Source organism: Poecilia formosa, unplaced genomic scaffold, assembly GCF_000485575.1.
Source record: "Poecilia formosa unplaced genomic scaffold, Poecilia_formosa-5.1.2 Scaffold513, whole genome shotgun sequence".
In the NCBI taxonomy this organism is placed as follows: Eukaryota; Metazoa; Chordata; class Actinopteri; order Cyprinodontiformes; family Poeciliidae; genus Poecilia; species Poecilia formosa.
The window spans coordinates 294,212-309,176 of record NW_006800452.1 but is presented as its reverse complement, the minus strand read 5'-3'; the positions used below and the strand labels follow the sequence as shown (position 1 = coordinate 309,176).

At 41.7% G+C, this 14,965-nt stretch overlaps 1 protein-coding gene across 1 annotated transcript in view; it reads left to right on the top strand.

The window, feature by feature from the left end:
* Positions 1-1,446: 1,446 nt before the first annotated feature.
* Positions 1,447-14,965, top strand: part of cdh23 (cadherin-related 23) — a 71,145-nt gene continuing 57,626 nt past the window's right edge. The window contains exons 1-10 of the mRNA XM_016664801.1: positions 1,447-1,547; positions 1,776-1,903; positions 5,167-5,239; positions 7,072-7,188; positions 7,442-7,554; positions 7,896-8,003; positions 11,128-11,311; positions 12,077-12,222; positions 12,345-12,564; positions 14,585-14,698. Of these exons, the coding sequence (XP_016520287.1) occupies positions 1,529-1,547; positions 1,776-1,903; positions 5,167-5,239; positions 7,072-7,188; positions 7,442-7,554; positions 7,896-8,003; positions 11,128-11,311; positions 12,077-12,222; positions 12,345-12,564; positions 14,585-14,698 (1,222 nt within the window). The 5' untranslated portion in view covers positions 1,447-1,528. The remainder of the gene's footprint in view (positions 1,548-1,775; positions 1,904-5,166; positions 5,240-7,071; positions 7,189-7,441; positions 7,555-7,895; positions 8,004-11,127; positions 11,312-12,076; positions 12,223-12,344; positions 12,565-14,584; positions 14,699-14,965) is intronic.

Genomic DNA, 14,965 nt, shown 5'->3' with positions numbered 1-14,965 from the left:
AATCTGGAACAATTCAGGAAATGGTAACATTGTTTCAGATGTACAACGTCCCTTTTTAAATAAAGTTTATTATTATTATCAGCACAGAAAGATGCTCTTGGCTAAGTGACCTTTGTAGAAAATCTCCTTCCCATCTTCTGCCCATCAGTCGATAGAACTTAAAATAAAATAACTACAGAGCTGCATCATATTCACATGCCAACATGTTTTGATTGATTCTTCTTTTTCAGTTCTTGTTGTCGCTGCCGTCTGTTTTCCCAGTTTCACTGTAAAACCTGCACTACTGTGTTAATGTGCATTGTGTTTCAAAAAGAAAACCAGTTAGCTTCAGTGTGTTGGCCATCAGTCAATGCCACACAAAGGCAGAGCTACACAGGCACAATTGTAACTAACGGCTCAGCGTTTGCTTTGATTGCACCCAGCAGAGAAAAACATCCCTTGAGGCTTGCTCGGCTGTACGGCGCACTGTGTGAACTGGTCTCAACGCTTGGCTCGCTGTGTTTGATTATTCTGAACGCTGCTGATATTAATACGTCGCCCAAGAGGAAAACAGAAGTCAGACACACAATTGTGTGTGTCAGCGGTTTGCCAGCGAACTTAGATGCTTTACACACAAGCACACCACTCTGGGAAGACAAAGCAAAGAGAGGATTTCCTGCTCTGTGGTATTTGCCTCAGAGGTTTTTGCCTCCTACTGCAGAGGTTCTGCTTTCATTCATTTTCCCTATGCTTATTCCTTTTCCCCTCATCTTTTTGATTTGCTGCCCCCGACTCGTTTTACCTTTGAGTGGGAAACAACTGTCTAGTGTGGAAGTGTTTGTTGAAAATTGATTTAGAAGGACAGCCTGGAAAGGAAAGCCGCTGCTTAAGAAGTTGTGGGGGAAGAAAGGTATTGCTTACTCAACATTTTGGCATTAAATGAAAGCATAGAGATATGTCTGTTGTGCAGAGATACAAATGAGTGTTTCTGACAACCTGTCCAGCTTCTAATGATGCCAGTGAGGCCCAGTAGACTCTCCTCACAGCCGGAGGACTCATTTTAAAGTTCCTGCCAAATCAACAATAATGAGCCGGTGTCATCATCGCGGTGAAAGCTGCTGCGGATTAGTCCTTCAACAAACGGTTCCATCTTTCCTCTGCCTGCTTGGCTTGTCGTGGCTCAGTTGGTGTTCATCCAACACTGACGTCTGCACCACTAATAGCCAGAATCAGCTTTAATCCATCCAATAACATGCCACCGTTGACTGGCAGCTTCTTGGCTGCAGACTCCAGCTCAGACCTAAATACTTCATATAGTTCAGACATTTAAATTGAAAGATGAGCATTGTGTGCTGCAACATCTGCTGTGCTACAGCTTGTTTTTTTATGTCTTACTTTTAAAACTTCAACTAAGACATTATGTTATAAGTACCACTCCCCCCTAACATCTGCCCACTTACAGGCCACTGATGAGGATTCTCCTCCCAACAACCTCCTGACGTACACCATCATTTCAGCTTCGGTTTTCCCTCAGTACTTCAGCATCATCATGGTGGAAGGCTATGCAGGTATTCTTATCTCTTCAACCTCAATATACTTTTTTTTTGTCAAAGAATTTCTACATTTTTGATTTTCTCTTAAAATTGTACAATAAAAGAGAAACAGTTCCTGGGAGCACCCTAAAATAGTTCAAACTGTCTGAAAGCAGCAGGGGTGTACTCAGTTTCCCACATCTTAGTTTCATTAACAGCGGAAACAAAACTGAACCTTTTCCATTCCTGCTCTTTCTGCCCCAGTCATAAGCGTGACCAGCCCTCTCGACTATGAGCTGGTCCCCAAGGGGTTGATCTATTTGACAGTGATGGCCAAAGATGGAGGAAATCCGCCGCTTAACAGCACCGTCCCGGTCACAGTGGAGGTTATAGTAAGTACAACCTTGTCAGTGAATTAAATAAAGCTGCATTCCATCAATGTAAGTTTCCAGTTGATATTTGCCTTAAAATATTAAGGCAAATAGGGACATGCACAGCGAATCCCTGGTATTTGGGTACCACAACTATCAGGGAATAGTTAAATTCTGCAAAAACTTGAGACCATTCAGACTATCACTGCTTATTTTCTAGTTTAAACACCAAATATATCTTCAAATGTGTTAATGCTCAGCAGTGGAAACTGTGTTAGTGCTGCCCTAGAAGCTAACACCCACAGTCTTCCTTATTTCTTACTTCAGGGGTTCAGCCAATCAGCACCATTTAGTGGCGCCGCAGCCCAAAGCCTATCACGTAGCGTTGTGTCCAGGTGTGCCAGCTTCCCAAGCTACATTTTTACATATTTTACATATTGTTTATGGAAAAAAGTCCTTGAATAGGCACATTTTCCGCAAATGTTTTGGAGTTACGATCCACATAAACACTGTTATCAGGTGAATCCATGAAAACCGAAACACTAAATTTCCATACGAGTCGGCAGACTAGGTCAGTAAAAAAATTAGGGTGGCACAACTAAGAAAAAGACAAAGAAAAGCCACCCTGAATCCTCCCGGAGGTGGAACAGTCAGTTTCACTTTAAATATCTGAGCTTAAATCTAAATTTTTGACTTTGTGTGGGTTTTGTGGGTAAGAGCCGTTGCAGTACATTTTTTAAGTCCTGATGAGTGTATGTAAGCTTTCAGTGACACATCTTCCTCTCTGTTTCACTCCTTTCTCTCTTATCATTTCTCAGGAATAGCACTAAACACCCTTTTGTTTTCCTTTGTTTTTTCTATTGACTTTTAAATTAAAAACTCATATATTGACCTTTGCTTAGAAACTGTAAATGCAGCCATCAAACCATAATGAGCAGATGAGGTCCACAGTCGCCAGGCCCCCAGACTCATTTCCCATGGAAGACATCCATTATACATCTTACTTTTTATTCATGAAAGGAGAAACGGCAGAGAAGAATGGATGAATATCCTTTGATAAGCACAGACCATTAGGAATTCCTATACGCATCCCGCATGAGGGAGAAAAGCTGCTAAGACCAGTCAGGATAGATGTTCACAATCCAGCGTTCCCCCTATGTCTCTCTGCCTGTGTCTCTCTCTGTCGTGACTCTCACCACAGGGGTTTATCAGGAGCTGGCAGCATCACACTCACACAATCCTCTGCACCAGTGTAACTCGGAGCCCAAATGGATAATTGTCCCAGTGACTGTTGTTAAAGTGTTAACATTTCTCAGCAGCTCACGCAGTGGGGATCTTCTCTGTGAATAGCCAGACAACTGGAAATGTTGGTATGAAATGGAGTCGCATTCATGAGTGGGAGGCTGTGAGACGTTTAAATGCTCTGACTGAAGCTGTTTTAAGGCAGCTGTTGTTCCACGTTAAAGGAATTTATCTGTCATTTCTTCCCTTTCCATTTTTATTACAAACTAAGTTTTTACTTTTCAAATTCACCACCGTAAGTATCAATTTATGTATCCAAACATTTATTCATTCTCTTCTGCTTATCCAAGAAGAAGGGTAACAGGTCCAGGAAGGAACCCCACACTGTACATGTCTCTCACTAAACACACTGGGATCCACTAGAATGAACTGGCCAACACACACACACACACACACACACACATATATATATCTAAGGAGAATTTAGAGAGACTATTTAACCTGACAGTCATGTTTTGGGACGGTGGGAGGAAGCCGGAGTACCCAGATAGAACCCACACATGCACAGGGAGAACATGCACAGGAATCTAACCAGGACCTTCTTGCTGCAAGGCAGCAGTGCAACCAAGTGTGCCACTGTGCAGCCCAGCTATCTGTGGATCTCCTACTCCGTCCCGTCATTCATGAACAAGACACCGTACTTGAACTTCTCCACTGATTCTTGACCTAAGGCCTCATTCTTTGACCTGACCCTGCATAATCTTTGTTTGCCACCATATCATTCTATTGTGATCTTTATGTCACAATTTCTGGAAGTTGCATCTGTGATGGAGGTCCTAAACATGACCCGTTCAGTAAGCATGTCTCCAGCCTTCCTTGGAAATTGAAGATCTCCTCAATAGAGTCGTCTGCCAGATGATCCCAGTTCACTCGTTTGGGTCTATCAGGTTTGTCCTGCAGCCTGCTCTGCTACCAGAGCCGACTCACTGCCTTTAGGTACTCAAATGACTTCTGCCTCTCTGATGTTACGTTACAAAACTGCTTATTGACCTTTCTCTGAAGGTGAGCTGACTCTAAGAACACGTATGAACCACCTTGTGCTGCATCATGGTGTTGGTTATGGACACCCCATGCCTTACAGACAAAAGTTTAGTAACAAGATATGTCCTGGTTAGGGAGGCCATTCCTCCCAGTTACACCCCTGAATTAACACCAGGCATCCCCACATGGTACCTCCAGTGAACATCAAGAAGCCCAGGTAAACTGAGCTGCTCTTCAAGTTCATATGTATTGAAAAGTTGAAACCACAATGAGTTGATCCTCTTTGCTCACTGGGACGCAGTTCATCACCAAGGTTCTCATCCAGGGGTTTGAGGGCATCACCCACTCAAGGCCTCTCTCCTCAGGCCATTTCGTAGGAGGAAATCCAGACCTCCTTCAGGAGTTTGGTTCCAGAACCCATACTTTAAATGATTCCAACTATATAGAATTAGTATTGCTCAACCCACATACCAACTCCAACGTTTTTTCTGCCAGCAAAGTATGTCTCTGTCTTCCAAAAGCCAGATTATGCTGCAGGGAATTAGCATGGTTAGACCTGGCTTACATGCCACCTGATGTTTCTCTCCTCAGAGTCTTTGCCATCATTAAAGGGGTTTTCTATTACTTTTTCAGTCTGAGCCCAGTCAAGGCTTAACCCAGAGGCCTGGTTCCCTAATCCTGATGATCTTCACCTTGTGGTCTGCTGTTCATAGGGATAATTGAGATATTTACCTAGAGATAACATCGAGCTCATTAACCATACTTAAATGTCATCTTCTGGTTCAACATTTTTTGTTTAGAGCCTGACTTGCAACTAAGACTCTGATTGTAAAAACCTTTTCCTACTTTTATTGACTTAAATCCCACAGATGTTAAGCTAAATCCCAAGTCACAGTGGAAACGGCAACCAGTTTTTAGATCTTTAATGTTTTTTTTTATAATTTCTCCCACTGTTTGGTGCATCAAAATGAACTGTTGTTTATGCTTATTCCCACCTGCAGGATGAAAATGATAATCCACCTGAGTTCAGCAAACCGTCTTACATCGTCAAAATCCCAGAGAACCTTAATGCTGGTGAGTTTGGTGTCCAGTTGTGTTTCCTTCATGCATTTTAACCTAAAACTATTTCAACCATTCAAACGTTGAAGCGTTCCAATTTTTCTGGACTTGACAGTAATGAATTCTCCTTCTTTTTTAGTTTGGAAAGTGTCTAACTATTTTCCTGCAAAAAAGGAATAAAATGGTTCCCAGTTAGCCACGTGCTAATTGAAGGCTAACTACCTCTCATCACTTTTAGCTGGAAAATGCCATTCAAAATGTAAAGGGTTCACAGGGGATTTTGTTTTCACAGTTAGCAGTGGTTTGCTAAAGTATAGAAACCCTTTAATTAATTCATTTATTTATTTTTTTGCAATCTTTTAATTACATCCACAAACCTTTTTATATAGGTTTAACATTATCTCACTACAGCAGGTCTCATTAGTTGAACCACTATGAGCCGAAATGAGGAAGACCAACGATGTTAGCTTGTGGTAGCACTAAGGTGGTTTCCTCCAAGCGTATCAATGCATATTAAGTGACACTCGATGTTTCAATTATTACAATTGACTGTTATGAGCAAATTTTAACTTTTTATGGGTGGTTGCGATACCTATTCTACCCTGATGTATCTGACACAATAACATAAAGCTTTCTGTTCTAATAAATTTGTGTTGATGACAGAATCAATTAAAAGATATGTATGTTTTACGTTAAGCAGTCATATCAAATGTAGATGAACCATAAATGACGTGGTTTTCCGTTTGCTGTTCCAGGACTGTTGTAGTTAAAGTTGTCTTGCAGAACCTTACTCTGTAGAGCTCATAATTTCGGCTTCACATGTGGCAGTAATGAATTCACCTCAGCTGTAAAACAATATTTAGATGCTTAACTTTACCAGTCATGCAGACGTGTGTGGATCAGTGTTATCCAGAAGTTGGTGAACTGGGAAAATACAATTAGATGTGCTCTTTGTTCAAAGAATACCTGTTTTTAAACTGCCTGTAAACTTGAAATCAGCTCAGTTTCTTACAGGCTTATCACTGCATTTATGCAGTAAATGCAAATGTCTCTAATTAGATTTGTGGGTTGCACAACAAACACATCTCTCAAACACTCTGTTAAGTGTATTTGCATATTCAACCAAGAGCTTTGTCTTTCTTTTGGATATTTTTTCTGCAGCTTCAGGTGTGACTTGTTTTAATATGTCTGTATTCTCTAACCTGTGCTGTCTGTGTTTTGTTTCAATACTGTTTGGAAATACTCTCTCAGAATGTGGGATATTGGCTCCTCAAGGGAAATCGCTAGCTGCTGCGCTCATTCTCATGCATGTGAAGCCTCTTTTCTTCCCAGACAATAGATTAGTTTCCAGTCGCAAGAGGAAAATGGGATATTTGACCGCCCCTTTCTCTCTCTTTTAGCTGCAGCAGACGCTGACCATGCTTTATGTTTCGCACACTATTTAGTGGAGCACTTCTTTGAGCGGCTTGAAGGAACGCTGAGGTTTAGAGCAGTATTTGGCCCTGAGGTGGAGGCCTAAGGCTGGCTCTTCTAGACGGAGCTTAGGGCTTGCCCTGCGGCTCTGGCAAGCATCTCATCCCCTTACCAGCCTAGCTATTGATCAGCTCTGTGCCAAATAACAGTCTGATAATCCACTAATCCATAAACCCACTCACTGCCGTGCCATCAGTGTCACTGTGGAGGGGGGCGGTGAAGAAATTAGCTCTACCAGCTTTGTTGCAAACTGTCTCTGCAGCTTGTCTTTCTCTGATTGTTTCCTCTTTTAACTGGACTCAACAACATCTCTTCTCATACAATGAGTTGTAACTTTCTTTGTGTCTCTCTTCCACATTATTCATCGTACAAAGGGGCAACAGTGCTGGTTGTAAATGCAACTGATTTGGACGCCTCGCGGGAGTTTGGCCAGGCCTCTCTCATCTACTCCCTGGAAGGCTCCTCTCAGTTTCGTCTTAATTCACGCTCAGGTATTTTAGTTTGTGCATTTTAATACACACTGTCACCTCATACTAACTAATCTGTGGACTTTCAAGCTGCCTAAGTCTGTGTAGATCAGCTTTTACTCGAGTCGTTTACTTTGTTGGCGGTCTGCATTGTGAAAGCCCTGATCACTCATCTGTGAATGTTTGCACCTTTTATTACTTCTCGGTTTATCCTGAAATGTTCAGCTGCTGTAATGTTGGCAGTATGAATGTTTTCTGCTGCTTTTTTCTGTTTCAGGAGAGATCACCACCACAGCCCTGCTGGACCGAGAGCAGAAGTCAGAGTACATCCTGATCGTGAGAGCTGTGGATGGAGGAGTCGGGCCTCAGCAGAAGACAGGCATCGCCACTGTAACAACCTTACCGTCATCTTCTAAATGAACAAATTGTCTTAGCAAAGTCTGGTTTTTGTTTCAGTATCTCATTGGTTTACTTATTTTTGCCTTTTGGTCAAAAGTCATGATAATGCTCTGCCAAATTTTCAAACATCTGAGTCAGAATAATAGCTAGCATAAATGATGGAAAACTCAAATCTGATATAACATTCATGCCTCCGATGAGTTGATGCAAGATTTTCACCAGAGTCCTGCTTTTGTAATACAAATATATTTGTGTTGGATATCATGATTTTTCATTACATCATTAATATTATATGAAGAAGATGATAGAGTCTCCTTTCCACCCTGATTTAGGTGAACATCACCATCCTCGACATCAACGACAACGCCCCAACGTGGCGAGACGAGCCGTACGAAGCCAACGTTGTGGAGATGAGTCCAATCAACACTGATGTTATCTCTGTGAGTCCATCCTGCCCAACCTTACTGCACCACCCAGGTGTTCATAGCAACAGTGGTAAACAACAACAAAAAATATTTTATTTTGTCTTCTTATTTTATAATTAGTTAAGTCAAAGACAACAATGATTCATATGCCTAACCTTCATCTGTCTGTAATGTCTCCCACCTCCCTGAGATCGGGTCATTGAAGCAACAGGGAAAGAAAATCACAAACATTCCTGTGCCAAGCAACACTCCAGCTCCGTCTGGAGGATCCCAAGAAAGAACTTAGAGTTCTTTTACTGAGTTCTGGGTTTTTCTCTTGGTCCCGTCCCTGTGGCACGGGTCTAGAAAAGCATTAAAGGGGAGCTCTGCTTCAAGCTTCCCCCAGCTGAAGCATCTCCTCTCCATTTCTATAAGACTGAGTCCAGACACCCTGAGGAGAAAAGTAATTTCAGTCTCTGTAAAGGCAATATCTTGTCACAGTTACAGCAGCTGTCTGAATGTAGAAAAGTAAGAGCAAAACTCTTTCCAGCTACACAGCATCCAGAACCAGAAATAATCGTCCAAACATGCAACAGCTCAATCAAACCGAATCAGTCAGATCCAACATAGCAGAGTTACTCCAACATGTTGCCGCCATAAATAGGCCTCTAAAGACGACAGTAGTTTCCTGTAAAATTCCTAGATGGCCGATGGCTACAAAAGCATCTTACTGGAGTTATTTCAGCTCAAGCGTATAGCACTATGTACATTTTTATTGTTTAAGGTCAATAAAATCAATTTCTTTTCCAGAAACGGAGAAAAACTTCAATATAAAAACATTTCTTTAAAAAGAGCTGAATATCTGGGCTTCCTAGTTCTTTAACATAACTGCCCCAGAACATCCGGACTCCACTATATAACATCTCAAAGTTTTTCAATTATGGATTGCACATAAAAAAACAGCAGTGAGATCAAATATTTAAGGCTGCTTATTAGAAAAGAAAAATATATTCCTCTTATTCAGCTGAAGTTTTACTGTAACTGAGGAAGGAGGGAGGAGTCGGCTTCCCGTACTGATAGACTAATATCCGGAGCAGTTTAGGTCGACTGAACTCCGCTATTACCCCAAACTCTCCCTGAACTGTTGGTGTCTTTGGCAGTGTGTTGTTTGTAATTAAGTCCTGATTGTCCATTAATTAAGGAGGCGTCACTGAGTGTAATTAAAGGAGTCTGATTGCTAATTAAAGTGTAGCCTGTAGTTATATGCATAACAAATTATTCAGCTTCCAGGCAGAAGAGGAGGCGAGGAGCCGTCTTGCAGAGCAGAGTGTGAAACGAAGAAGAGTTGGGGAAAATCAAATGAAGGCGACGGACTCCGCCGCCAAAACGTTGCTACTTTTTCCACTTTGTTGGATCTGTTCCTCAGTTGACTTCATTCACGCTGCATCCAGCGATGCAATGCATACTCTATGTGAATGTCTGCCCTCAGTGGACAGACACTATTGCCCCTCTGTACACTTTTCAATGAATTTGACCATCCAGGCTCACAGTTCAGTAATTGGCCCCAGTGTAGCCCGGGTCCATCCAGTGTTTCTATGGCGACTGGAAGCCACCTGCTGATTCCTTGTGGAGGTGTCCAGTGAGCCGATGAATTTGGCTGCTGTGCCCAGTCCAAGGATCAACCCACTCAAATCTCTCCGCTCCCCACTATCAGCCTTTAGCCTCTTACATTCAGCTCCAACGTCTCCTGCTAAACCCGTTCTCCTTGCCTCTCCCACCACAACCAGCTGTGATCAGCCGGGCAAATGTAAATTTGCTCACAATCTCTGAATGTTCTCGCTCAGACCGGTATTGATTACTTGAACGCAGCTCATCCAGACATTTCTCCACTATTTTTTCCACATTCCTCGTCCGTGTATTTGCTAATCAATGAGTCTCAGAAATGCCAGCCTAACATGTCGTCTTAATAATTAAACGCTCACAAAAGCCTTTGTTCCTCTAATGACCAATTAACCATTTTCCAGCAATTTTAGTCAGCACTCTGAATAATTGATTGGCTCTTTAAAAATCAGCCAGTGTTTTAGCTCGGCTTCAGGCTCCTCTCTCGGATCATCCATCACAATTGCATGTCAGAAAAAAACTGCAGCCACTTTTCCTTTAGCTGGCTGAGTTACAGCATCAGGAAGTTACAGTGCCTAGGAAATGAACTTTCATATCACAACCACAGACATTCAAGCATTTGGTGGGACTGTGTGTTGTACCTCAGCTTAATCATGTACAACTGGGAAGAAGACACATCTGAAGTGTTTGGAAGCCAGCTCTAGTTCGTCTGGAAAGTTCGGTTAGTTTGGAGAGGTGTGAATGCACAGTTGAGCTCTGAAGCAGACCAATAATTACGAACCCTGGTCCTTCTAACGGTTAGGAGGACCAGAGTTGGTAATTTTTGGTTTGGACCTAACCTCAGCCTGGTTGAAGTGAACTCTGGTGCGGTTTGAACTCTTATGTGAACATCAAGCGGACCGGAGACCACTCCAAAACCAGGAAGAGTTTTTGGAGCGGTCTCTAAAGGTTGTATCACCCATGGCATTCTGGGTAAATACAACCAAAAGAAACAAGTGTGTCTAGCATTAACTAGTTCGTGGTCTTCAGCCTAAAGAGAAATCCTCCAAATGCTAAAATCTGACGCCACTCCATTTTTCTTTAAAATGTGTTCAGTGTCTTCTTCAGAGGTTTTCATGTTGTTTCCTACAGTCGTTCTGGGTGCAGCTTCTGACTGAACTTCTGACTGTGACTGGACTTAAAGGTGTTGACTCAGTGGGCAACAAGCTAAAGCCTTCAGATTCTTATTTCTAAAAAAGTTTGGAAACCATTCAAGTCATTTTCCTTCTGCCTCACAAGTATTCAGCACTTTGCTGAACTGTATTAGTGACAGACCAACAGGACGTTTATGGCTGAAACGGGACAGAATGTGAAGGTCTGGTTGGTAGTGAGTCTTTATGTGAAGATGTTGTTTTATCAGTCCTCTTTCAGTTTCTCTTATTCCTGTGTTCTCTGCTTTGTTTCCTCATCTCCTCTTTTTTTCTCTCCTTCCATTTTCTTGTCATAAATCATTCCTGTTCAAAAAGCTTCATCTACCTTTTGCTCTTTCCCCACACTAAAGGTGTTGGCAGTGGACCCAGATAATGGGGAAAATGGGACAGTGGTGTACAGCATAAGTCCTGCAAACCCCTTCTACACCATCGACAGCAGAACCGGGAAGATCCGGACCAGCGGTGTCACACTGGACCGGGAAAGCACCAGAGACACGGAGCTGATGAGGAAAATCGTAGTGTCTGCTGTTGACCGTGAGTACTTTCCCTACAGCTCTGTGTGTTTGCAGTTTGCATATGTTGACCTCCTGCTCTATAAATGTGCCTAACTCAGGGGTTTCCAAACTGCAGCCCAGGGGCCATTTCTGGTCCTCCAATTCATTTTGTGGGGAGCAAATCTTTCTTTCAAGTAAACTCTACCTTTTAGGGTAACATTTTCACTGACAAATAGTCTGAATTAAAAAATATCAGGTACATCAAAAATTATTTCTCATTTATTAACCAGGTTTCTGTATCTATGTTATTATTTCAGTAAATAGAACCATAAACATAGACTTCTCCATTGCTAATACAGCAATACCTTTAGAAGAGTGTCCATTATCCCATCCCTGTTGCTGAGCAAAGTCTGAGAAATGTTTTATAGCTCAAAAACAAAATAAAATCAGAGTATTGGAAATTGTGTATACCTTATAATGAAACATTTGTGAAAGACAGTTTTGATCCTACATATCACTTTTCTACAAAAATAAGTTAAAATTGAGAAAATAAAAATTTCACTATAGAAAAATGTTGTTTTTTGGCCCCACAGGTTTCCAACTTAATGATTTTGGTCCTTGTGGTAAAACGTTTGGACACCTGGTCTAACTTATCAAAGCAACCTGGAAACAAACTGCTGTAATTCGTTCTCTGGGTTTTTCTGTCGGTGGACTCTACGGACCAGGACATGCACTCTTGTGTTGTAGTGTGAGTGTGTGTGTTTGTGTGTTTTGTCTTTATGTGCCCTTCTGGCGCCCTCTGTAGGTGGCACACCTCCACTGCGTACATCAGCCAGCACCACAGTGTCTGTCAACCTGCTGGATCTGAACGATAACGACCCGACCTTCCTCAACCTGCCGTCTGTTGCAGAAGTGCCAGAGGGACTTCCCATTGGAACCTCGGTTTTTAGGGTAAAAATAAGAGAAGTTTTCATGTATAAAGGCATATTGCACAAATATATGGATGGTTTTTATATCTTTATAGCTTGTCTGTCTGAAGTTTATTAAAGTACTATGAACATTTCCTGCTCTAGGTGCAGGTAGTGGACCCAGATCAGGATGCGAATGGCCGCGTTACGATGGTGCTGCAGATGGGTATGCCCCGCCTTGACTTCTACCTCAACACCTCCACCGGCGTTCTCACCTCCACGGCGGTGCTGGACCGGGAACAGATCGACCAGTATCAGCTGAGGATCATCGCACACGACGCTGGGGAGTTTCCTCGGACCTCCACTTCAACGCTCACTGTCTCAGGTGACTTTTGATTGGCTCTCTCTGCTTGAGAAACTTCCAAACCTGCTGACTGAACGGTTTTTGTTCTGATGACTTAATTAATTATGGCAGATGGTGAGCTTCATGCATGTGAGGGAGCTGCTGAAGAACACACTGCCACCTCCTGGTGGGCTTTATAAATACAGATGAGATGAAGGGAAATGAAAATGCAGTACAGCTTCATTCACATAATAAGAATTGTTTTGTCTTTTAAAAGTTTAGTCTGAAAATGTACAAAAACACACAACTGTAATCCAGATGCTAGATGAAGCAAAAACAGAGAAAGTTTGTGTGAAAAACTAAAATCAACCCATCAGATATTTAATTCTTTCTGTATGACTTTTTCAGTCTTTCATATCATATCATTTTTCTTTATGCAGCGTAACTTGATCCAGTTTCTCTCTGGATCTGTCGACCTTGGTTCCATCTTTAATGAACATCGTTTTAAACATCTTGTGGTTCCTTCAGGAGCAAAAATGGAAACGTGTGGTGCTGAACTTTTATGTTTTTTCTTCCAACTCTTATTAGTAACCATTATGATATTATTAGATTTTTTTTATTGCATTGTCAGGAATTTGAACCTAACTGAGGCCGGTGTGTGTGGAGTTTTATTTTATTTTTTATTTTTTTGCAGTTTCACTGAACTTTGCGTTGTCTGAACTTGGGTACATTTTCCAGAGCTCCGTCTACTTGGAGACCTTTCAGCTGTTTTAACTAGTGATAAAGAAATTTCCCATCTTTAGAAAGATGCACTTCCTATTTTTAAGTGACATCATAACAAGTTAAAGTCATTTCAGCCCTTTGCTGTTTTGTTCTTATTCAGTTTTGGTCACTTCATACTCAGCTTTCTGTTGGGCATAAAGTCAGGACTCTGGACTGACCAGCTGAGGATTTTATGATGTTTGGTATCTGCTTTGACAAATTAAAGAACTTTTTGAGGTTCTACTGCAGGAAAATGTGATTTTCTTGTAAATATTTACAACTACCAGCTCCTTTAGAGTAACTTAGGTTTTCTCAGAGACTATAATCTGACAGAAGATCAGAAACAACATAAATAACATGAGTGCAATGCAAGCCTTTCAGATTATACTATTGAATAATTCACTGGGATATATCAAGATTCTCTGACAATTTATCTTTATATTTAAAAACATTTGCCTACAGCTGCAGATAAAATGATGTGTTATTGCTTAAGGACCTGAATACAAAATAAAGAGCAAAAATGACCTCGATTAGTCATGAAATAGTGAGGCTGCTTCTTACTACTCTTCCCAGATTGTTGCACAGCAACAGTTGCTTCTTTAAGATCATTCATCTCTTTCCACCTTGGCATTAACAAACTACCAAAACTCCTGCTTTTCTGCAGCTGTTAATTTTCCCTCTTAAGCTTCAACTGTCGCCTCCAAAATGCTTAAATGTCAAAGACACCAGTGTCACCATGACAGTTAGGAGGTTTTAAATGACAAAGGAATTTTATTTTTACAAGGCTTCACCATTTAAAACCCGGTTTACTTTCAACTCGTTTCCAGTGAACCCAGTTAGCTACTTTCACTACTTTAGCCGTACTCTGCTGCCTTACTTGTCCTCATGTGCATCTATCTGTGTGCTGGTGTGTCTCTGTCTGTGTGTGTGTTGGTGTGTGTTGGTCAGTTCTGGATGTAAATGATGAGACGCCCACCTTCAACCCCAGACTATACAATGTGTCCCTGCTGGAGAGCGTTCCCAGAGACCACGTTGTCGCGCGACTCGTCTGCTTTGACAAAGACGCTGGTCTCAACGCAGAGCTTAGCTACTTCATCACAGGTCAGAGGTCACAGCGGTTACATGTTTTGTGTTTGTGGGTTACATGTTGTACATTTCTATGAACTAATGCATTGTAGCGTGAGGCTTCAGTACTTCCATTCATCCATGTCTGTGGCAGTTTGTTGATCTCTCCTAAATAAATGCAGTGGTTTTTTGTTGTATTTAGTCTGGAATTCTGTTTTTTGTTTTATTTTTGCAGGAGGGAATCAAGACGGTAAATTCAGTGTCGGTTTCCGAGACGGCATTGTGAGGACTGTGGTGGGCCTGGACAGAGAGACTCAGGCGGCTTACACTCTGGTCATCGAGGCGATAGGTGGGTCAGAAGTTTACATCCTGCTGTCTGAAATAAATGTTCACAAACGTCTCCATGTCTTCAACTGTTTTGGTTAGACCAACAGAAAGCATCACATCGTTTTGAAATGGAAAGAAAATGATGATTTGAAAATAGAAAATCTGAAAATTGTGGCTTCAGCCCCACTGACTCAGTCTTTTATAGAACCTTCCTTCGTAGCATTTTCAGTTTCAGGCTGTTTGGGGTTAGATCTCAGCTGGCTTAATATTTTGTTTATTATCAATAAAA